Here is a 25,973-nt window from a genome sequence, read left to right as displayed (position 1 = left end):
GTGTTGTGATCTGGGTTGGTTTGTTAAAACGTCATAATTAAGTCATAATAGGCGGAGACAGAACTAGGTATCGCGCGATCATCACGTGAATTTGCGAGACCTCATGGGTCCTCGTCACTTCAGCACGCAGCCACTCTGCAACCAATACGGAACTGGTGGGTATTGACGGACGGCCGAGTGCGGAGCCGTAACGCAGCGGAGCAGATCTGCAGCCGCTCCGCAGTCGGTGGAAATCCGGTGTAAGTGAGGGCTGCCCGTGCAGGGCCAGCGCTAAGGGGCCAACGTTTTGCCAGTGAGCAAACCTGCATGAGGCCCTAAGGCTATGCCCATAAAGGGCCATCTTAGGCTTGTTTGCAGGGTTCCTTCTCTTTGTCATTCCCTTACATTTGCTCAGGGTTTATACGCTCAGATCCCCGAATAAATTATGTAAACCACTTAAAAAAATTGGACTTGAAATACGCCTATTAAAGACTATTAAGTACAACAACTACTAGGCCTACAATGTTTTTGAAGTTCACTAGTATAAAATATAAAATTTAGATAAGGTATCTCTAAATGCTACATTTATTTTTGCATTGTTAACTTTTAGCAGAGTGATATCTGAACCTCATCTTTGTGTATGCTTGTCTCCGACCATCATTTTACACTGCTGTAGATCACAGAAGTGTTCTCCAGATCCGACCTAAAACCAAACCGAAACATAATGTTACACATCAGATTGTTTGATGATTAAAGTGATGTGTTTTGTAATATGCATAATTAACATTATTGAGATGAACTGAGGGATAATGATCAGATCTCTTGAGGATTATAGACCTTCTCAGTTCCAGATGTGAATGAGTTTCAGGTTTATTAACATATGTTTCAGAAGATCTGTGTTTGATTTCACTTTTTGATTTCTATCTTTGTCAAGATCCTTCTCAGTCAGTATTAAAGGGGCCCAGAGGTGGGTAATCCATGTGCCATAAGTAAAAGTCCTCTCCAGTATTTTGTTCCAATCACCTGGATTTGCTTATTAGCACAGTTTTTTAGCAGGAGGTGAGCTCTTGGCTCGTCGGTGTTTTAAGCCGTCAACGAAGCCGTCAACGAAGCCTTCAAGGAAGCGTTTCCTGGAAGGTACTCCATGCCCCTGAGCGTTTCAGCCAATCACAGCACTGGTGCTAGATATCGAGCCTTCCGCCAGCTTCTGGCAGTTTGAGCTCACCATTGGTCAGGTGAGTAGCGCAGATATGGTAAGATAGGAATGTGGCTGTATTTAAATTCAGCTTGAAAGGTTTCAATGATGTGTTTGCACATTTTCACATGTCTTTGTTATGAGTGTCTTTTTCATGCTAGTTTTATGTATCGGTTACTCAGTTGTTATTCCTCTTTTCAAACCCTTAGGATTGAGGTTAGATTTGTGGATTTTGACTGCTTTTTAAACTGTTTTTATGCGAGGATAAAGTTGGGTTTGGCATTGATTTATATTTGTAAGAATTTTAAGCTGTTTTCGCATGGGGTTACAGTTTGTTAGGATGTCATTTTATGTAACAGAATGTTGTTTTAACCCCAAGCTACAATGGTAAAAAAAAGTTGGAAAACAATTGAGTAAGCAATACGTGAAACTGGCACGAAAAAGAAAGTCGTGCCACAAAAACGTGGGAACATGTCTCTTAAACACTCAAAACATTCGAGCTGAATATAAATATATTCACATTCCTGTCTTACCATATCTGCGCTACGCACTGGACCAACGGTGAGCTCAAACTGCCAGAAGCCGGCGGAAGGCTCGATATCTAGCACCAGTGCTGTGATTGGCTGAAACACTCGTGGCATGGGAATTGCCTTCCAGGCAGTGCTGCCTTGAAGGTTTCGTTGACACCAGCGAGCCAGAAGTAATCCAGGTTATTGAAACAAAATACTGGAGAGGACTTTTACTCATGGCACATGGATTACCCACCTCTGAAGAGGCCATGGCATGAAAATCTGACTTTTTCCATGTTTAAAGGAAAATGTTAGCATTGCCACTTTGTAGGTGTGAGCAAAAATAGGTCATAGAAATGTGGCTTTCCTTATGATGTCATAAGGAGATCTTATTATAATAATACCACCCCTTAATCTGCACTATCCTACCACAGCACTGTCATTTAGTGCATATAGAAAGAGAGAGAGAGAAAATAATTGACAGCACAATTGAGTTTGAATTGCATCAAACCACCGTCATTTTGAACAGTGTTTGCATTTCATCAGCTCATTTGCATTTTAAAGGGGACATATTATGAGATTTTTTTAAAGATGTAAACTAAGTCTTAATCTAGGTCTGAGCAAAAGTGTGCCGTTTTGGGTGTGTCATTTAAAATGCAAATGAGCGGCTGAATTGCAAACACTGATCACAATGATGGTGGTTTGTTGTAATTGAAACTCAATTGTGCTGTGAATTATTTTCTCTCTCTCTCTTTCTCTTGGTACTAAATAGCTGTGCTGTGGTTGGATAGTGCAGATAAAGGGGGCGGTTACAATGACCTATTTTTTCACATGCTTGCAGAAAATGGTTTACCAAAACTAAGTTTCTGGGTGGATCTTTTTCATATTTTCTAGGTTGATAGAAGCACTGGGGACACAATTATAGCAGTTAAACATGGAAAAAGTCAGATTTTCATAATATGTCCCCTTTAAAGGACACACCCAAGACGACACATTTTTGCTCACAGCTACAAAGTGGCAATGCTAACATCTTCATGCCATGGGCCCTTTAAGTTGATTCTTCTCACCTCACAGCAGCATCAGGTTGGGAGTTTTTAATATTGCAATAGGGGTTTTCAAACTCTTCTGAATTCTTCATCTCTTTGTTTGTGTGATGATGGAAAGTTGCGTACTGGATCTCCTCTGAATAACTGGATTCAGGAGCTTCTCCTGCAGATGTTTGATGTGCTTTGAGTTCCTTGGGTACAGCACTCCCATGCTGAACATCATCATGATGGGCTGATTCAGAAACGTTGCAGTATAGGTTATCCTGAAATTAAAGAAAACAACTCTTTAGGCAAACTAAACTAAACTAAACCGACAAATGTGAGTCTGCTACTCATCTAGACAAGTGCTTCCCAATACTGGTCCTTGAGGACCCCCTACCAAAAAGTTTTAGATGTCTCATTATTTAAAACACATGATTCAACTTTTCAGGCTCCTTGCAAAATGGTTAACATGTCTCCCTAACAAGCTGATGAGTAAAGGGGACATATTATGAGATTTTTTTTAGATGTAAACTAAGTCTTAATCTAGGTCTGAGCAAAAGTGTTCAGTTTTGGGTGCGTCTTTTAAAATGCAAATGAGCAGCTGAAGTGCAAACACTGATCACAATGATGGTGGTTTGTTGTAATTGAAACCCAATTGTGCTGTCAATTCCTTCTTTTCTCTCTGTTTCTCTCTGAACTAAATGGCAGTGCTGTGGTTGGATATTGCAGAAAAAGGGGGCAGTATTACCTTATTCTGACATCACAATAGGAGCCAAATTACAATTACCTATTTTTTCACATGCTTGCAGAGAATTGTTTACCAAAACTAAGTTACTGTCTGATCTTTTTCACATTTTCTAGGTTTATAGAAGCACTGGGGACACAATTATAGCAGTTAAACATGGAAAAAGTCAGATTTTCATAATATGTCCCCTTTAAATAAGGAGAAATCTAAAACTTTTTGGGAGGGGGTCCTCGAGGACCAGGATTGGGAAGCACTGATTTAGACAAAAACCCCTTATACTTTATAAAGATCCACTTAAGTGGATTTAATATAGATTTCTCCTTCACTAAGTCCATACCTGAAGATTCAATTGACTGACATGGGCATCTTTAGTTTTTGCAACTCTTCGCTTTCTCCTGGCAAAATAATAAACATTATCTGAATATTTTTGTTAAAATGCACAAATTCATTCAAATCTTCACCGATCTGAAAGCGAATCACTTTCATACATTCGTAAAATTTTATTAACTTACATTATGAAAAAAATAAGGATGATCATGGCCATGATAAATAATCCTCCACATGCTGCCATGATTCCAAACAGTAGATTATAATCAAATCTATGATTCACTGAAAGAGGAAGAAAATCAAAATTTACTCTTCACACTGAAGAAACACAGTAGATGAAACATTAATAAACCCTTCACCTGTCATTAACACAGCATTAGATCTCCGAGATCCGACTTCATTCTGAGCCTCACAGTAAAACCATTCACTGTGACTAGAGTTAATGTTAGTGATGCTGTACATCTGTCCAGATCCAACAGATGATGTTTTATTCACCTTAAACCAGCTGTAGTTCTGAACAGGTGGATTTGATTCACTACTGCAGGTCAGATTCACTGAATCACCCTCCATTATTTCACCAGAACCACTGATTGATGCTATCACCTTCTTTGGGTAATCTGAAAAACATTTTTGTCTTGTCAATGAACTTAAATAATTACATTACTTAATTACTTTAATTACATGTGCTGGACAGTATTGATTTATAATGAACTCACACAAAACATTTAAAATCACAGTATCTGAATCTTTCTCTCCATGCTTATTTCTGGATTTGCACTTGTATTCTCCACTGTGATCAGAGCTGATATTTAAGATGATGTAGTTTTTTCCAGATTCAATATATTGTGTCTCTTTAAACCATTTTATTTCTGCAGGTGGATTTGCGTCACTGCTGCAGGTCAGAGTCACTGAATCACCCTCCTTTATTTTACCAGATTTGCTGATGGACACTGTAACGTTCTTTGGAGGATCTAAAAAAATTTTTTTTTTCTTGTTAATGTTAAACATTTGTGTTACTTTTGCTGAAAGGTACATTTTTTTGTTACTTGTGCTGATTATGTGCATATATTGTTTAATATTAAAACTCACACAGGACATTTAAAGTTACTGATGAGTTTTTCTCTCCAAGTTCATTTCTGGATTTGCACATGTATTCTCCACTGTGATCTGATCTGATCTTTGAGATTGTGTAGTTTTTTCCAGATCCAACAGATGATATTTCATTCGCCTTAAACCAGGTGTAGTTGTGAACAGGTGGATTTGCATCACTGCTGCAGGTCAGAGTCACTGAATCACCCTCCATTATTTCACCAGATGGATTGATGGAGATTACAGGATTATCTGGAGCATCTAATAAAATAAAATATACGATCATGGTGCATCACTTAAAGCTGTAGGAGAAAAACTAAGGCCTAGGGGCCTTATCGATCTGTCATGCACTTACTGTATATGAATGAAAAGAAGAATATTACATTTGAATTTGGGTTTTGGTCCAAAATGACTTAGTTGATGCAAAACAATCAAAATCCAACAGGTGAGCTTGTAGTTCATGACATGAACGAGGACAAGCATGGATTGCTGCAGGTTGGAGTAATAGGTGTACCGAAAGGTGGGGAGGAGCCAAAAGGTTTCTCATTGAGGAAACATACAGTATGAAGATATAAACAGTGAAATATTATCTAAAACGCTTGAGGCTAAAATAGTCAGCCTATGTTTTACAGTTGTATGTACACTGTAAAAAATAATGATGACCCCTTCGCTAAGCCACTCTCGTTTTTTCCCTTCCTGAAACTTAAAACCCAAGTGGAGAAATGTCGGTTGTGGATCAATCAGTGTGGAATTTACAACTAAATATCGAGAGCATAAACAAAAACAAATACGTTTGCTCTAATGTAAGAGCACGCTAATGTTAGGTGGCTAGCAGTAACTCCCCAGATAGCATGCAACTATTGAAACAATGTTTAAAATCGTTGATTTGTCAATGTTAATACAATTGAATCAACATCAGGTTTGCACCCTCCATTAATATTGAAAAAATATTGAAATTTCAACAATTCACCATTATCGTGATCAGTGTTTGCTTTAGTTGGGCCCTTTACTCTTGTGTTTTAATGTTAAGTTTTCTTTGGCTGCTGAAGCAGTGTTTTAAAATACATCTACTATTGCAAAGGAAACAAAGATCTAATGATATCAAATAGTTTAACTCTTGAAGATATACCTACACTCTAAAAAAATAATCCGTAAAAAAACGGATAATGTCCTGGCAGAAAATTACCGGTACATTTTCCGTTATTTCACAGACAATTCCGTTTATTCAAAAACAAAACATTCTGTAGATTTACAGAACACTGTCTGTAGATTAACGGAACATTCTCCGTAGGCTTATGGGACACTTCAATCTGCCTATGAAACGCAACAATGGTGACAATCAACAACAAAGCTTCATGCCGCAATGCATGCTGGGTACCAGGATTGTAGAAAACTCTTTCTTAACATTAATTCTCACCATTGTTGAGATTTATATCCAAAGTGTTGATGTCTCTCTAAAGCAAAAACCACAACTGACACATTTGCAGCAATCTTACTCAATACAATGTGTTTTTAGATCAGCATAGAGGGTCACTTTTATACATTTCAGATCTTCATTCTTATTTCATATTTAAATGTTAGACAGAATAACATGAAAACAATCAAGCTTAGATGATATACATGATATACACCTCATCTCAAGCAACAAACAAGTTGCAATTGCTAAAAGCAATATCAAAAGAGCAGAGTCAGTTCTGGAAGGTCAAGGGACGAAAGCCTAACTAAAGGGAACACTAATCACCATAGTGGTGACTTCAAAAGAATCTAAAACAAACACAAACTGGAGATTTAATGTGATAAATGTTGAGGTAAATATCCATTTGACTTACACGTCACGTCAGAAAGAAGATTTGTCTACTAAATCACATGTGTGGATGCTGGAATAGTTGAACACTTGTATCTTGTTCTGACAGCATTTGTTTAGAAGTTAAACATCATCCATGTTAGAAAGGAACTTTGCAAGCAAGTTGTAATTTTAGGTTTCAAAAAGAGATGGTGATAGAGGGGCAAAAGTGAAAGATTGCAGCAGGAGTTGTTGCACCCATAATGCAACATGTTATAAAAAAACAGATAAATGCCTGTAAAACATAAATACGGAAAATTCCTTCAGATTTACACAGTACTTTGTCCGTTTTTTTACAGATTTTTTTTTAGAGTGTAAATGATATTAATGAAATACTGTTAAAGTTATGCGAAAAATTTATTTTACAGTACTAGTTGGAAACAGTGTCATGTCTGTTATTTTGAGGAGTACAAAAACACATTAAAAAAGTGAAACTACTGAATCTATCTCTGATATCATGAATCGGTCTATGAATCTTATCAATGGTGACGATCAACAAAAGAAAGCTTCATGCTGCAATGCATGCTGGGTATCATCGTAGTACTAAACTAATTTATAACTCCCAGCATGCATTGCAGTTGATCGTTTTATATGAATTTGTTTGATGATTGTCACCATTGTTGAGATTTGTAGGATGAGTAATGATGTCTGAATGTGTCAGCAATTTTTCTGTTTGTCTTGTCACAGTGTATTAACAAACCAAAACAATTATAAATGTCAAAAATGGATCAACATAATCATATAAAGCAGCTTAATTTGATATAATCTTGACTTCTTCACAAAAATCAATCAGTTTCAACTTAACTTTGAAACAGATTTTTCTTTTCCAATGCAGATGTGTTTCTATATAAACACAAACAAACACTAATAAAAAGAAAAGAAAGACTTAACTTAGTGAATAACAAGAGTCAAGGACCCAACTAAAGCAATCACTGATCACAATAATTGTGATTTGTTGAAATCTCAATATTTTTTCAATATAAATGGAGGGTGCAAACCTGATATTGATTCAATGAAGTTAACATTGACAAATCAACTGTTTTTAACATTGTTTCAATGGTTTGCATGCTATCTGGGTCCTCCCTCCCGCACGCAATGGGTTGTGGGCAATATTAGCCGTTAGAGTGTGCATTGATCTGCACTTCGAATTCTAACCGGAAAAAGTAGACCATCCGGGTATCTTTGGGATACTCATTTGAACATACTATGATTTGGGACATACTAATTCTAGTTTCGAATACTATTTAGGACGGGTAGTATGCGGATTGGGACTCAGCACATGTTTTCTTTTCTCCCTGAATAAACACACCTGATTCAACTCATCAGCTCATGATGTCATAAGGAGATCTTATTATAATAATATTGCATCGTTAATCTGCACTATCCAACCACGGCACAGCCATTTAGTGCACAGAGAGAGAGAGAGAGAGAGAGAGAGAGAGAGAGAGAGAGAGAGAGAGAGAGAGAGAGAGAGAGAGAGAGAGAGAGAGAGAGAGAGAGAGAATAATTCACAGCACAATTGAGTTTCAATTGCAAAAAGACATGGCCCCTTTAAATTCCCAAGTTTCATTTCTGTTGTTGGATGATTGATGTTTTGGGGCAGAGAGGGTAGTACTTATATTGCCTTGTATTAGAGGAGATTAACCTAATGAAGTAGCCACTAAGAGTACATCCCTGAACCCTAGCTGTCTGCTTTAGAAAGAAGGATTTAAAGAATTCAATTTATACTTACAGATGACATTGAGATATTGATGAGGTGATGTGAGTTTGTGTCCCTGTACAGCACAGCTATAGTTGCCTGCATCCTCTCTTCTTACTGACTGCAGGATGAGTTGATTGTTTCTGTCTGTTCTCTCACTTAATGACTGTGTGTTTTTAAACCAGATGAATGTTGATCTGTCAGTCAGACTGCATCTGCTTTTACATGTAAGAGTCACTGAATGTCCCTCTGTCACTCTCTCACCTGAAGACTCCACCTGAAGATCTGACAACACAACACAGATACAGATATCTACATGTCATTCATCACACATTATTATCATCAGTGAGTAATTCACTACCTGTGATATCAAGAGACACTCCAGGAACACCAAGCCATCTGTCTTTATCAGTGATAAATCTGAAATAGTATTTGTGTGAATCTGTCTGTCTCACATCAGTCAGTCTCATGGTGCAGTCGTGATGTTTATCTCCCAGATACTTAATCCTCTGCCTGTATTCAGAGTCATTAAACAGATCTGGATGCTCTTCATTTGGTTGTCTAAAATCAGTGTTGGTCCAGAACACTTTCATGATCTGATGTCCAGAAGGGTATTCATAAGTGCAGTTTATTATCACTGTTGAACCCTTTAGTGCACAGATGGATGAAGAGTTGTAATTCACACCCCACCCATCATCACTATAAACACCTGAAACACAAATCAGTGATGAAAATGTCAGTCTTTAATTTATACAGGACTATAAAAACCAAACCCACAAAATCACAGATGTACACACAATGACACAGATTATCATAAATCTTAACAGGCATAAATTATTTTTTATTCTTATCGTCAGTGAGCGGCACGGGCTCAATAATGTGAAACTTTGTGAAGAAATATGTTTGTTCAGCACTTCTCATACTATTACCTCCCTATGACAAATAAATTTGCTGTTTTCCTTGCTTTTGTTAGTCGCTTTGAATAAAATCATCTGATAAATGTCTAATTGTAAATGTGACGATGGGCATTTGGTGTAGTCAAGTGTTTTAAAAATGCCTTTAAAAAAGCTACGTATTTTGACATTAATATATGTACAATAATTTCTTATTATTGGTATGCACTATTAAAATGTATTATTGTTAACATTCTGTTCTTTATGCTTTAAAGGGGACACGTGTAAAAATCTGACTTTTTTCCATGTTTAACTGCTATAATTGGATCCCAGTGCTTTTTTTCAACCTAGAAAATGTGAAAAAGAACAACCCAGTGACTTAGTTTTGGTAAACCATTCTCTGCAAACATGTAAAAAACTTAGGTCATTCAGATATTGCCTGTTTTGTGAGGTAGGTAGCAAGGCCAATTATAATAATACCACCCCTAAATCTCCACTATTAACCACAGCACTGCCATTTAGTGCAGAAAGAAAGAGAGAGAGAGAAAAAATAATTGACAGCACAATTGAGTTTTAATTACAACAAACCACCATTATTGTGATCAGTGTTTGCATTTCATCCGCTCAATTGCATATTAAAAGAAACACCTAAAAAAAACAGCACACTTTTGCTCTTGCCTACAAAGTGGCAATTTAACAAGTTATTATTAATTATCTGTTGAGTATTTTAAACTAAAACTTCACATATGCATTCTGGGGGAAAAAATCTCATAATATGACCCCTTTAAGATGTAAGAGATTGGTTTTACAAAACAAAGTTATTGGGTTGTTTTTCACATTTTCTAGGTTGATAGAAGCACTGGGGACCCAATTATAGCACTTGAAGGATTGCTACTTTGTAGGTGTAAGCAAAAATTAGGTAATTGAAATTTGGCTCTCCTTATAATGTCATAAGGGGATCTTATTATAATAATACCACCCCTTAATCTGCACTATCCAACCACAGCAGTGCCATTTATTGCAGTGAGAAAGAGAGAGAGAAAAAATAATTGACAGCACAATTGAGTTTGAATTGCAACAAACCACCATCATTGTGATCAGTGTTTGCACTTCATCAGCTCATTTGCATTTTAAAGGACACACCCAAATGACACATTTTTGCTCACACCTACAAAGTGGCAATGCTAACATTTTCATGCCATGCGCCCTTTAAACTTGGAAAAATTCAGATTAGCATTATTCAAATTATAATAATGTGCTTTTTAACGTAACTGATTTATAAAAGTTATGACTATTTAAAAAAAATGTTTACAAAATGACTACATTGTGAGACTAACCCAAGAATACACATTCTAAAAGAAGGTAGACCAAGAGCAGTCATGTGAAAATTGCAATTGTACAGATGACTACTGTAACCCGCAAAAACATTTGCAAGTTGTAAATGAGATAACAGAGATGACTGACAGACACAAATTGCTGTATTGGTGTAATGCAACATTAGAGACTCACACTGAATCTTGAGCAGAAAGATCAGAGGAAGAAGAAGAGCCATTCTGAACAGAAACAAATACTATACACACAAAATAAAACATGTCATCTTTAATTTCATTTTTTTCAGAAAACACAACCAAACTTTACTATAAAATCCTTCCCATTAGTAGTTTTAAATTTATCTTAAAAACATTATTCTGAATTTATACTTAGATAACATACACTCTCAGAAAGGATGTGTTAATTTTTTAAGCTTTTAACACATTATGTGTCATTTTGTGTTGATTTTGTATTAAAATATAACACAAGTTGTGTTAAAAGTAACACAAAATGTGTTGTTTCAATAATAACACATAGATGGGTGGATTCTGGGACAACGCAGTTAGTGTGTTGTCCCAGAATCAACAGTAATGTGTTGTTTTTAACACATTCATTCTAAAAGTGTAATACAAGATATTAATGACAAAGTTAAATGTGAGATTGAACTTTAGCAACATTACCTTCAGCAACAAACAGACAATATTCATTCAGCGTGACTCTTTCAGAGATCTGATGTGTCTGATGTCCAGTGTTCAGATGACAGACAATGGGATCTTTCTTAACAATGTTTTGAATACAATGTAAATGCAAGCTGAAAGTCTCTTTTTTTATATAAATATGTTTGTATTTGCCTCCAACACATGAACAACTTTCTGACATTTTCACTTGCAATACAAAAAATGCTATGGTGACAAAAAGAATTGAAATAGTGACTAAATGAAAAGCTAAAAAAGTCAATATCTATACTCACCCTAATGCTGTACCCAACCTGTTTATGATGCTTGTCTCAACTGTGATATTACAAGGAAGTTCATGTTCAAAACAATATTCAAATTATTTGGAATAAATTTTAGTCCACCCAACCACAAAGAAATACACACATGGCATAAACACAATAAGCATGTTGTAACAGAAAACTCACAACAGAAAGCAACATTACATACAGGAACAGGGGGAAGTGGAGCATAACCTTAAACAAAATACTACAATACTACTCTATCTACAGTGTGTACTAGATGTGGATGTTATTTGTACATGTGTACATTGTACACATCCATCCATCCATGATCCTTCCAGCAATCCTATTTTGAATGAATGCACATGGATAGATATTTTAAAAGGGCTGCACAATTAAGAAAAAAAAAATCATAATTGGCAATTATTTGAATTATGTTTTCAATTCCGGCTGTGTTTCAGAATGGTGTTATCTTGTAAGAAATTATTAAGATTTATTATTAAGATAATATATATTTGGATATAATGACCCATAACTCTGAAAAGAAAAATACTTTTATGCCTCTAAAATAATGTTTGTACAGTATCTTAATAAAAAAACATCAAAACATTTCTTAATTTCACAGGAGATCATCTTCTGACAGTGAGAGAAAAAGACTAAAATCACATTGCTCTCCCCTGTGTAATTTGTGAAATTGCTGTGTACAACTAACCCCTTGTTCATTTGAGGACTGCTTTCCTACTTTATCTGTACTTTAAAGTGCAATGCAAATAAATATGAACATAACAACTAAATATGACAAAAATCAAAAAGCAGACTAACACAAAAAATAATGCTTTGAGTATAATAAGGGGAACTTGAACTTTCGGCACAAAATCCACATCTAAGCTCCACTGAACACAAAAGAGAAACCACATTAAACCAATAAGAGGAAACAGTCAGTGAAGCCAAAAAGATTACCAAAGTTATCAGTGAAAGTTTTCAGTAAAACCAAAAAGATAAAACAAAAGAGGAAACAGTCAGTGAAGATGGATTTTATAAACAATTAGATCAACTTAATGGGGTGGTTTTCCGAGAAGGGTTCATCCTAGTCCCAGACTAAAATGCATTTTTGAGCTGTCTTAATTTAAAAACATATCTTAAAAAGACATATCTTAAAGAAACACGCCGACTTTTAAGGATTTAGCTTATTTATCGTATCCCCCAAAATTAGATAAGTCCATACATACATTTTTTCATCTCTGTGCGTGCTGTAATTCTGTCTGACGCACCCACCGCTAGCCTAGCTTAGCAGAAAGACTAGAAGTAAATGGCTCCGGCTAGCATACTGCTCCCAATAAGTGATAAAATAATGCCAACATTTTCCTATTTATATGTTGTACAAATAACAAGGTCATATGAGACAAAGCCATCTTTTAACCGTTTTTACGTACTGCGAACTATATTCTCTGAAGGTGAAGCACTGCTGCTTGGGCCGAGTGATTTGCTCACAGTACATGAGACGCCCCGTGGTGAGGAGCAAAGAGTTTGCGTAAGTGTTGCGCTAATCACTAGGTCAGGGGTAGGCAAGTTCGGTCCTAGAGAGCCGCAGTCCTGCATATTTTAGCCTAAGCACAGATAATCTAACCTGATTTCTAATTCCTAAAGACATTGATTAGCTTGTTCAGGTGTGTTTGATTAAGGTTGGAACTAAACTCTGCAGGACTGCGGCTCTGTAGGACCGAACTTGCCTACACCCGCACTAGGTCCAAGTAGCAGTGCTTCACCTTCTGGAAATATAGTTCGTAGTACAGTATGTATACTCAAGATACATTGTCCCAAAATGCACACAGTTATTGTTTTTATAAGTATGTTTGTAAAAACTACTTAAATGTCCTAATACAAATAAGGCCTAATCCTGGATTAATCTAAACCTTGTCCGGGAAACCACCCCAATGTATAAGACTACACTACACTGTTTGTAAACTGAATAACTGCTGTGCGTGCGTGCGTGTGTGCGTGTGTGTGTGTGTGCGTCCGTGTGTTCACAACTTGCAGTGCTACTTGGAAACATGTCACATTTTTAATGAGTCACCACCCAGATAGCAGACACTTTCATCTGGCCCACCTTTGGCATGGAATGATGGCACTTGAGCGGTCCAACCATGTTTTACAGATCTTTACCACAAGCAAGCCATAGAAATGCCACATGTCAGCCATGCACAAAACAAATAATGCAGATCTGGCCCAAATCTGGGTAACAGTTGATTTAAATTTTGACCCAGATTTGGCCCAGATGGCCCACATACCGCATGAAATGAGGGCCCTTGAATGGTCCACTTCAGTCTGCCAGATCTAAACCACAAAGAAGCCAGAACAATGCCACATGTCAGCCAAAAGCTGCAATTCATGCTGGGTATTAACAAATTACAAATCTCATCCAGGACTCCCAGCATGCACTGCGAAATGGACAAATAATAAACTTTTTACAATTTTCTATGTCACCATGGTTGAGATTCATACACTGATTTTAAAACTTCTTCAAAACAAACTGATGTAAAAGTGCGGGATCTCATACATACTATTGACAGAAGATAAACTTTTGCTGAATAAATCTACTAAATAGAATATTATTTTACCATTATATACCAACCACCACAGAATGGCACTATTAACTTTACATTACCATAACAAATGTGTTTTATACCCACAAAATTAATGCAACCAAAGAAAAACTTGTATTTATGTCAAGAGTCAAGAGTCCAACCAAAACAAACTCTTATCACAATAATGGTGACTTAAAATTAAACAAATCATCAACATCTAAACCTAATAAGTGAATTGTGTTTTCTACAGCAATATTTTTACCGAAAATTCATAAATAACGTTTTATAACAGTTTTAAAATAATAAAAGTTTCTCTATCATTTAAATAACAATCAAACAAGTCAATATAAATATAGTTGTTGTTTTAAACATTGTGTGAACATTAAAGCATGACATTGTCATAATATTTAAAAAAGGTAAAATGTAACATTCCTCTAACATTCAGACAACCCAGAAACGTTCTTAGACCGTCAAGAAAACTGGACACTTTCAGTGTTGGCAGAACGTTTTTGGGAACTTTGGGAAGTTTCAGGGAATGCTCTTGGAACTTTTCTCTGGTTATGTGGACCACTTCAGACTCACACCCACATGATCAGGTTCTTACTGTGCAATATCTTTGCCAAAACTGTCCAGATGCATCTTTAAACAGCTGGGCCACATTTGCTACATCATATATGGGCCACTTCAGACTCACACCCACATGAGCCAGTGCTTACTGTGCCATATTTTTGCCAATACCGGCCGGATATGTTTTGAAAGAACTGGGCCACATTTGCTACATCATATGTGGGCCACTTTAGACACACACCCACATGAGCTGGTGCTTACTGTGCCATATCTTTGCCAAGACTGGCCCAGACACGTTTGTAAAGAACTGGGCCACATTTGCTGCAACATTTGAGGGCCAAATTTGGTTTATTCCAAGATTAGGCCGTATCTGTTGTGCAGCATTTTTGCCAAAGGTGGCCCATATTTTTTGTTTGACATTTGAGCCATATTCACTATTTGTCAGATGGGCCACTTTTGGTTCATATACAGATGACACGTTGCCGTGAGCACCGCATCTTTACCTAAAAAGACTCACATGTGATTTGATACATTTGGCCCATTTTAGCTATTTTACATGTGAGCCACTTTAGGTTCACATCCCTTTTATTCGGGCCATAAGAAGGCCAGCAGTGCTGCATCTGTGCCTGAAGTGGCCCACATGCGCTTGCTATCTGGGCATTTGCTATAAATCTGTAGTCTACATTGCAATCACATTAATAATAAACTAATGATGTAAAGTTTATTTCAAAATCAACTTTCACACCAACTACTTAATTTTGATTTGTGTGGGGCGGGCTTTACCAAGAAGGGGTAAAATCAGCCTATCCAGTGTACAAACCAATCAGAAGTAGAGAATTCAAACTCTCACAGGGAATTGTTTGCCACTCCTATTTTCCTTGCAGCCACCTACTCCTATTTATATTTGGATTTCTATAAGTGGTTCTGAGATGGAAGTGGGCTCATGACACTAACAGAAAGTAAAACTGACAGAGGCGGACAATCCATGTGCCATGAGTAAAAGTCCTCTCCAGTATTTTGTTCCAATCACCTGGATTTGCTAATTAGCACAGTTTTTCAGCAGGAGGTGAGCTCCTGGCTCGTTGGTGTTTTAAGCCCTCAACGAAGCCTTCAAGGCAGCACTGCCTGGAATGCACTCCACGTGCCCCGAGCGTTTCAGCCAATCACAGCACTGGTGCTAGATAGCGAGCCTTCCGCCAGCTTCTGGCAGTTCGAGCTCACCGTTGGTCAGGTGAGTAGCGCAGATATGGTAAGATAGGAATGTGACTGAATTTGAATTCAGCTCGAAATCTTTCGAGCGTTTAAGTGACGTGTTTTCGCGTCTTCACGTGTCCATGGCACGACTTTCTTTTTGTGCCAGTTTTGCGTATTGGTTACGCAATCGTTTTTCACTTTTTCAAACCATTGTCGCTAAGGCTTGGGGTTAGATTTGTGATTTCCTCTCATTTTTTTTCAGCTGTTTTTGCGCGAGGATAAAGTTGGGTTTGGCATAAATGTGGATGTCATTTTATGCATTGGTTTATGTTTATTTGTCAGAATTTTAAACTGTTTTCGGTTGTGTTTAGAGTTGGGTCAGGGTGAGGATGTAATATTCTGTAACAGAAAGTTGTCTTAACCCCAATCCCAAGCGACAATGGTAAGAAAATAGAAAAAACAGTTGAGTAACCATTACGTGAAGCTGGCACAAAAAAGAAAGTCGTACCACAGACACGTGGAAACACGTCACTTAAACGCTCAAAACATTTCGAGCTGAATTTAAATACAGTCACACTCCTATCTTACCATATCTGCGCTATTCACCTGACCAACGGTGAGCTCAAACTGCCAGAAGCAGTTTGAGAGAGATTTTGCACCAGTGCTGTGATTGGCTGAAACGCTCGGGGCACATGGAGTGCCTGCCAGGCAGCGCTGCCTTGAAAGCTTCGTTGAGGGCTTAAAACACCAACGAGCAAGGAGCTCACCTCCTGCTGAAAAACTGTGCTAATTAGCAAATCCAGTTGATTGGAACAAAATACTGGAGAGGACTTTTACTCATGGCACATGGATTGTCCGCCTCTGAAAACTGACAGCTTTCTTGACAAAATCTTAACTGTCTGAGGGTCGCATCACCAAGACCTGCTAAGATTTTATTAAAATTCTTTCCCCAAATAAAGCATTAGTACTGATGAAATATTAATAAATACACATTATATTATGGTGTACATAATAAAAAGGCACCAGATAAGAAGCCTTAAAGTTCAAATAAAAACACGCCCCAAGATAGAAAAGAACATAACAAAATCATTTTAGTGAATTACAGTGTGATGTTAACAAAAAAAATGAAAAGACAAATGAAAATTAAAGACAAAACAACAGAAATTTCCCATGAATTGGTTATAATTCAAATAAAATGTATAAATAAAAACTCAAGTTTGGCATCAGACCAAAACAATTTGAACAAAGTTAAAAGATAATTTACCAAAATAAAAAAAAAACATTAAAAGTTGATGTTATTGTTTGGTTTGCAGCTTATAAAAATTGATGAAACAAGATTATTGTTTTAAAATACATTACTTGCTTTGACACAGTCCTATTGGTCATATTAAAATGTGTTTTCTACCTAGATTGACTGGACATGGATTGTGAAACACAAGATTATGCATGTCACTGATTAAATCAAACAACTAATCACAGGTGCAAAGACGTCCCTCCCCAATGTCCCAAAAGTCACGTGTCGTCCAGCTGCAAGAGCATAAAAAGAGTCGAGTTAGCGCTGGTCCCAGCCTTTGCACACGTTTTCAGCACAAATATTGTTCTGCATGCTCGTATCTCTCGCTCGTGCATGGTTTTCATGACAGATCTATTTCAGAACCAGATGCTAAAAACGCGAGATGCGAGTGCCAGATTTTGCCCGCGGGCAATTTTTTGCCGACCACTGTTATATAGGACTGTAAGGTATTGAGTTTGATCAAGATTCTTTTATTACTATTGGTGAAATGACTCATCTGTGCGAGCTTGTAAAGAAGAAAGTTTTAACATTTAGTCAGGACATTTACATTGTAACTGTATTGATATAATCTGCAGTTGGGACATGTGATGATAGATTCTCATATATAGGAGAGCTTGAATTGAAATCAGTGTATGTTTCTTCAGGATTTTCGGGATAAACAGTCTGTGACTGAGAGAGAGAGAGAGAGAGAGAGAGAGAGAGAGAGAGAGAGAGAGAGAGAGAGAGAGAGAGATTTTTTATTTGTTTACTTTGTTTAGTGATACTTGGCATTAACACACAAAGTCTTTGAGAAATATAGTCTATGATATATATATAGAAATATAGTCTATGATGTCTGTCTTACTGAAAGTGTGTTGTATAGATTAGAGGATCTGGTCTTGAGGTCAACATTTGTGTAAGTGGTATTACTGATAACATCACCCTGTAAGAAAAGAAATTAAAGTTACTTTATAGATGTAGTGTTACAGTTTTCCATGCTTGTGCACTAAGACCGCTAAATTCATTCTTACACATGTACATTAACTTGTGTGATTAACACACATAAAACTGTAAGTAATTGATCATAAAATAACGTGAATTTAAGAGCTGCTGCAGAAGACTTTGATCATCTTACCTCATTCTCATTAATTGCAGATGTTTCTTTATTATTAATTTGTTTCCTTTTACTGTCAAATAATGTAAACATAATTTCGTTATTTCATTTCATTGTTAAACATAAACAATGTCATGTTTTCCAGTCAAAGACTCACCGATTGTACATTATAAGCATGATGATGGTGATAATAATGATGAATAATCCTCCACATGCCGCTTTGATGCCAAACAGTAGATTATAATTAAATCTATGATTCACTGAAAGAGGAAGACAATCAAAATGTACTCTTCACAATGAAGAAACACATGAGGTGAAGCAGTAATAAACCCTTCACCTGTCACTAACACAGCAGCAGATGTTTGAGATCCGACTTCATTCTGAGCCTCACAGTAAAACCATCCACTGTGACTGGAGTTAATGTTAGTGATGCTGTACGTCTGTCCAGATCCAACAGATGATGTTTCATTCACCTTAAACCAGCTGTAGATCTGAACAGGTGGATTTGATTCACTGCTGCAGGTCAGAGTCACTGAATCACCCTCCATTAATTCACCAGAACCACTGATGGATGCTGTCACATTCTTTGGAGGATCTGAAAAAAATGTGTTTATTGTCAATGTTCAACATTTGTGTAACTCTTGCTGGAATGTTCCACACTGTTTTATAATGAACTTACACAAGACATTTAATGTCACTGCTGAATATTTCTGTCCAAGTTCATTGCTGGACTTGCACTTGTATTGTCCACTCTGATCTGATCTGATCTTTGAGATGATGTAGAGTCTTCCAGATCCAATATAACGTATACCTCTAAACCAGCTGTAGTTTTGAACAGGTGGATTTGCATCACTGCTGCAGGTCAGATTCACTGAATCACCCTCCATTATTTTCCCAGAAGGTTTGACGGAGATTACAGGATTATTTGGAGCATCTAAAGATGTACAAAATAACACATGTATTGGCCAGATAGTAAGGGAGTAGGCAAAAAAAAAAACATTGAATCAAAGTAGGTGTTTCAAAAAATTCAAAACAGGTGATTTTGCACTGAATCAATATCACATTGAACCCTCCATTAATATAAAAAATGTGAAATTTCAACAAACCACAACTTATGATGATCAGTGTTTGCTTTAGTTTAGCCCTTGACTAAATTAAATCTTTATTTTTTTTCAGTATTTGCATGTGTTTAAGTATACACATGCACATTGAAAAAAAATGTCTATCAATGTTAAGTGGTAATTTGTTGCTTGTTATGATAGAGATGAAATTAAGTTGCTTTACACAAGGAGATTGATCCCTTTACAAGTACTATAATTGTTTTAGTTTGTAAATAAATTCCGACAAAGCAAACAGAAAAAACCACTGAAACATTCAGACATCAACACTTATCCTACAAACCTCAACAATGGTGACAATCATCAAACTAATTCAGATAAAACGATCAACTGCATCGCATGCTGCTAGTCATGGATTAGTTTAGTACTATGTTGATACTCGGCATGCATTGCAACATGAAGCATTCTTTTATTGTTGTGATTTTTAACATTGTTTTAATGGTTGCTTGCTATCTGGGTAGGTACTGCTAAGTTAGTAGTGCAAAATTTTACCCAAAGAAGTAGCCAACCCAGATAGCATGCAACCATTGAAACAATGTTAAAAATCGTTGATTTGTCAATGTTAATACCATTGAATCAACATCACGTTTGCACCCTCCATTAATATTGAAAAAATATTGAAATTTCAACAAATCACCATTATCGTGATCAGTGTTTGCTTTAGTTGGGCCCTTTACTCTTGTGTTTTAACGGTAAGTTTTCTTTGGCTGCTGAAGCAGTGTTTTAAAATAAATCTACTGTTGCAAAGAAAACAAAGATCTAATGATATGAAGTAGTTTAATTCTTGTAGATGTACTTAAATGATAATAATGAGATACTGTTAAAGTTATGCAAAAAAAATATTTTACAGTACCAGTTGGAAACAGTGTCAGGTCTGATATTTTGAGGATTACAAAAACAAAACTTTAAAAAGTTAAACTACTGAATCTATCTCTGACATGAATCGGTCTATGAATCTCATCAATGGTGACGATCAACAAAAGAAAGCTTCATGCTGCAACTAATTTATAATTCCCAGCATGCATTGCAGTTGATCGTTTTATATGAATTTGTTTGATGATTGTCACCATTGTTGAGATTTGTAGGATGAGTAATGATGTCTGAATGTGTCAGCATTTTTTCTGTTTGTCTCTTCACAGTGTATTTACAAACCAAAACAATTATAAAAGTGAAAAATAGATCAACATAATCATGCAAAGCAGCTTAATTTTATATAATCTTAATTTCTTCACAAAAAAACATACTGGTTTCAACTTAACTTTGAAACACATCTTTCTTTTCCATTGCACATGTGTTACTACATAAACACATACAAACACAAAAAAAAAGAAAAGAAAGATTTAACTTAGTGAATAACCAGAGTCAAGGACCCAACTAAAGCAAACACTGATCACAATAACGGTGATTTGTTGAATTCTCAATATTTTTCAATATTAATGGAGGGTGCAAACTTGATATTGATTCAATGCAGTTAACATTGACAAATCAACTGTTTTTAACATTGTTTCAATGGTTTGCATGCTATCTGGGTAATAAAGCTTTTAAGAATTAGAAATGAACTTACAGATGACATTGAGATATCGATGAGGTGATGTGAGGTTGTGTCCCTGTACAGCACAGCTATAGTTGCCTGCATCCTCTCTTCTTACTGACTGCAGGATGAGTTGATTGTTTCTGTCTGTTCTCTCACTTAATGACTGTGTGTTTTTAAACCAGATGAATGTTGATCTGTCAGTCAGACTGCATCTGCTTTTACAAGTAAGAGTCACTGAATGTCCCTCTGTCACTCTCTCACCTGAAGACTCCACCTGAAGATCTGACAACACATCACACATAAAAAGCCTTTTTACACCTGGTAACTTCATGCATTTTCTCTGATCAGATAGCTATCAGATCGTTTAAAGAGTAAAAGTATAAATGCCCCCAAAGGTTTTCGAGACGGATGTAAATCCAATCACTCAAACCACTGTGAGAGGTTTTCTGGGACGCATTTCAGATGAAACTGGACATGTGTAAAAACATCTGATTGATGAAGCTACGTATGTCAGAGCTTTACTTCTGCCAAACATTAGCATGCCAATCCCACGTTAGCTGGAAGAGTGACAAACAAAGACAACATGCTTGTTGCTTTTCAGAGTGATGACAGTAGATAAAACCTTTCTAGAACCAATAAAATACTCCAATGACAAACTCGATTATATTAAGAGTAAGAAATAAACGTAGAAAGAGCGTTTTGTTTATGATTTACAGGTCCTGTCACGGACCTGTAAATCATCGGGCCGTCTCAATCTCCTGCTGCTCTGTCCTGTGCGCTCCAGCTCATGCCCTTGTCGAACATTTACCTTGTTCACACTGTCAGTCCAAATCCGCTTTTGGTGCATGTCTGATTGGAATCCGATTGTGGCAGTACGAGTTAAACTCATAAGTACTTTGCACTCTTTTGGCCAATCGCTGTCCCTGGCTCTCCCTATAAATAAACGTCGTAGTCCTTTGGACTGCTGTCTTGCTCACTGGTGAAGGAAGTGCGTCATACTTCCGGGTCACTCGCTCCGTGTGTTTTGCTGCTGCACAACAGATCTCTGGTTGGTTGGCGAATCCTCTGCACGGTCGCTCAACGCATTCAAAAGCGGATGTTAACGCAGGCAACCTGTACTGTTTGTACCCTTTGAGCTGTCTTCTCCTGGGTGATACAAGACGATGCCTGATCGAGATCGGACTGATTCAACTGGAGACTGACTTCAGCTGCAGAGCATTTATTCATTAGCTGCTGTTTTGCCTGGATTATTGTTCGTGTAACGTGCATATGTGGGTTGTCATATTAACGCCAGCTGTGTTGTACGTCTGTCTTGAATGACTGGTGGTGTCAACGTGCATCCACTGGTCATTTTGTCAACCACTTTATGTGACTGCCGCACGCTCGCCCTGGATTGCTGTTTGTGCACGCATGTGCGTTGAACATTGATACTAGCCCCTTATTTAGTTGTATGCTCGCCCTGTGTTGCTGTGTGAATGCACGTGCATGCTGAGAACATCATACTAGTCCATACTTTATTCAATCACTGCATGCCTGCCGTGGACTGTTGCTTATGTACGTGCATGCTTTGAACATTATACAAATCATCTCAGCTCATCACCAAAACGCCCGCGTTGGACGTGCATGTTTTGCTGTCATCTCCGCGATTCTATTTGAGTACTGCACGCCGGTTTGTTTGCTGCCGATTAGCGACGAATGTGTTTTGAACACTGATGAACGTATTCTGAACAGTGTGCCAGCAACCTTACTGTTTAAGAGCCTTCTCGGCCATTGGTCCGTTTGAATGGGCGAGCTTCCTGTTTTATGTGGGCTAGTATTTTAACTGTGTGTATACCGCTAAAGGGGGTTTGTTTCCTGTTATAATTTGGTTGGTTAAGTGTTTTGTTTGTTTTGTTTCCCGTTTGTTGAAACTGTCTTTATTGTTTGGATTTTGTTTCTTTTGTTTTGTGCCAATACAAAGTAATCTAGTTAATTGTGTATTTTCATTTATTGTTTTTGCTTTAGTTTCTTTCCTCTGATTTATCCTATTTGACTTACATTTGGTTTTGTTTAGTGATAAGTTTATTTCTGTTATTCTGTTTTGATGTGCACTGCCTTTGTGGAGCCATTGTTGGCCTTGGCAGTTTATTATATATTTAGTGATTTAAAGGGGACATATTATGAGATTTTTTTAAAGATGTAAACTAACCCTTAATCTAGGTCTGAGCAAAAGTGTGCCGTTTTGGGTGTGTCATTTGAAATGCAAATGAGCGGATGAAGTGCAACAACTGATCACAATGATGGTGGTTTGTTGCAATTGAAACTCAATTGTGCTGTGAATTATTTTTTCTCTCTCTCTTTCTCTTTGCACTAAATGGTTGTGCTGTGGTTGGATAGTGCAGATAAAGGGGGCGGTATTACCTTATTCTGACATCACAATAGGAGCCAATTTACAATGACCTATTTTTTCACATGCTTGCAGAAAATGGTTTACCAAAACTAAGTTACTGGGTTGATCTTTTTCACATTTTCTAGGTTGATAGAAGCACTGGGGACACAATTATAGCAGTTAAACATGGAAAAAGTCAGATTTTCATAATATGTCCCCTTTAACTTTATTTAGCTTTCTTTGATATTGAGTTTTGTCTGTCGATTTAACCCTTTTGTGTGTTTGTTTAGGTTCCAGCTGCTGAGAGCTGAAGGTGGTGGTATTGGTGTCCCGGGTGGTGGTGTCCCCTTGCCAGTGTGCTGTGGCAATTCCCCGTTTTCTCCATATTCACTGTTTTGCTGTGTGTGTGTGTGTGTGTGTGTGTGTTCACGTGGGTGATTTATTTTTTTGGATTTCTCTACGCCCTTGTGACCTTTTTCCCCCACCGGTAAGCCTCAGCAGCCATTATAATTTGCCCCCCTTCCCAAGTATGAATGCGTTTTAAAATGGTGTTTTATGATTGAAATAAAGTATTGCCTATTTTTTTGAACTTCGTCTCTGGCTTAATTGTATACGTACCTGCACTGTAAAAAATTGTGCCGTTAAATAACAGTAATCAACTGGCAGCTTGGTTGCCAGCAAGATAATGTTATTTTACGGTTCTGCCTCTGTTAAAATACAGTTCTACTTCCGTTAATTTACAGCTCTCCTATTTTAACAGTATGTTAATGTTATAATGCCCTGAAAGCAACTCATTTAATTTAGGACACCAATTGCAGGATCCATTCAAGTTTATAAATATATATTTATATGGTGGTGTTAGTATTATAAACTTAATTCATTTGAGTCCGTTGAACACAAATATTACTTTTAAAATTGAACTGCAAACATTTAAACTTTCACACAAATCTCATGTAGTTCATCATGAGCAAACTACAAAGTTACTGCTTTAAAATAAAACAACAGGCAGCATAACATCAATGATCTACTGTCCATCCTTGACCTAAACAACCACACTACTCTTCAGCACAATGGTAACCCAAAAACTGAGTCAAATCCTAACAAAACAGAACATTAAACACTAAGAGATCTCTCACATTATCATCTTGTGTAAATCCCCTGAACAGTTTTTAAGTTAACATGATTTAAAAAACAAAATACAAGGACTTTTCTCTAATGTCTGTGTGAAATTAACATATTTCTGTATGCACATTTGACTGTTAAGTTTTCTGTTTTTTCACAGCACATTCTGTTAAATAACAGTAATCAACTGGCAGCTTGGTTGCCAGCAAGATAATGTTTTTTTACGGTCTCCTTCGGACTGTTAAAAAACATTAGCATTCTGTGTTTTTATATCTTACACATTTAACCCTTTAAAAATCTTTGGTGTCAAAAGAACACTGCTTATTGTGTCCACACTACAAAGAGTAAAAGAAACAGAGCCAATGTTGAAGTTAATGAGATAATGAAGTGATGATTGAGTGATTAATGATGAACAGCTGCTATTAACAAACACAATCACTGAATGAAAGATAAACAAGAACCGAATTAAAGAGAAAACAAGCAGAAACTCAACTTACAGACTTAGATGAGACTCAAACTTACTCTTAGATTTTCTAAGATCTCACAAGAAGATCATCAAACAACTCCACAAACAGCATTAACATCTTCACTTATTACAAACCAGTTAGATTTTATATTACATGTACATTAGCTCTTACTGAGAAGTAAATCATAAGGTGTGGTTTCCTGAACAGGGACAATCTTAAACCAGGAATAGTTTAATTAGGAAATATAACCAGTTTTAACAAACATGCCTAACTAAAAACATTACTTGTGCATTTTCAGGCAAAACGAAGGGCACTGATGTATTTTAAAATATGTCAGTGCAAGTTGTTTTGAGTTTGGACAGCTCTAGTCTAATAGTGTTATCCCTAAATAATAGTTACCATTCTCGTGATCAGCGGTTGCTTTAGTAGGTCTCTTGATCCTTGGGTTAGACCTTTGGTGTTATATATATTCATATTTATCAATTTGATTTGAAAGTCATTGAATATGGCAAAAAGTATTAATAAATTATTGTCACTGACTAATGACCGTTATGGTGTTAGTCTCATGAGTCAAAAGTAAGTTACTGACTTCTTTCAGAAGGTTATAAGTGATTAGATGGTAGGAAACCCCTTAGAGTAGTCTAATAATGTGACAGAAACTGAGTGTTGAGGTAGCTAGAGGAATCTTAAAAACATTGGGATTAAATGAAATTAAAAAACACGAGCAAACTACACACACAGACATCAAGAATCAGGCTATGAATCTCAACAATGGTGACTATCAAATGAAAAGCTTCATGCTGCAATGCATGCTGGGTATCAGCATAGTACAAAACTCATTAGGCCAATTAACTGTTTTTCCATTTTCTTTTGTCACCCTAGTTGAGAATCGTAGGCTGATTCTTGATGTCTGTGAGTGTCATCTGAAGACTGGTTTCAAGTTTGCAAAAATCCATTTGTAGGCAACTCTGTCAAGATATCAGATTACTTTAATAATAATAATTCTTGCAATGATTCTGATTCAAATATGTATATACTTAGTCATAAACATTCCTAAG

At 36.7% G+C, this 25,973-nt stretch overlaps 2 protein-coding genes across 2 annotated transcripts; both read right to left on the bottom strand.

The window, feature by feature from the left end:
- Positions 1-246: 246 nt before the first annotated feature.
- On the bottom strand, positions 247-11,641 carry LOC135752453 (B-cell receptor CD22-like). The gene is made up of 11 exons (XM_073814513.1): positions 11,299-11,641; positions 10,817-10,877; positions 8,776-9,123; positions 8,448-8,699; positions 4,873-5,133; positions 4,500-4,754; positions 4,143-4,400; positions 3,969-4,065; positions 3,794-3,851; positions 2,751-2,992; positions 247-682 (listed from the first exon to the last, which is right to left on the bottom strand). The coding sequence occupies exons 1-11, from the start codon at positions 11,323-11,325 to the stop codon at positions 637-639; spliced, it is 1,905 nt and encodes a 634-aa protein (XP_073670614.1). The 5' UTR covers positions 11,326-11,641; the 3' UTR covers positions 247-636.
- A 5,599-nt stretch (positions 11,642-17,240) lies between these two features.
- Positions 17,241-21,925, bottom strand: LOC135752452 (B-cell receptor CD22-like). Its single transcript, XM_073814536.1, has 9 exons — positions 21,767-21,925; positions 20,989-21,240; positions 18,986-19,240; positions 18,644-18,901; positions 18,464-18,566; positions 18,328-18,379; positions 18,058-18,135; positions 17,761-17,882; positions 17,241-17,446 (listed from the first exon to the last, which is right to left on the bottom strand). The coding sequence occupies exons 3-9, from the start codon at positions 19,191-19,193 to the stop codon at positions 17,389-17,391; spliced, it is 879 nt and encodes a 292-aa protein (XP_073670637.1). The 5' UTR covers positions 19,194-19,240; positions 20,989-21,240; positions 21,767-21,925; the 3' UTR covers positions 17,241-17,388.
- Between the last annotated feature and the right edge of the window lie 4,048 nt (positions 21,926-25,973).

The sequence above is a fragment of the Paramisgurnus dabryanus genome, chromosome 4 (assembly GCF_030506205.2).
Source record: "Paramisgurnus dabryanus chromosome 4, PD_genome_1.1, whole genome shotgun sequence".
NCBI classification, from domain to species: domain Eukaryota; kingdom Metazoa; phylum Chordata; class Actinopteri; order Cypriniformes; family Cobitidae; genus Paramisgurnus; species Paramisgurnus dabryanus.
This window is presented reverse-complemented; position numbering and strand designations above follow the sequence as displayed.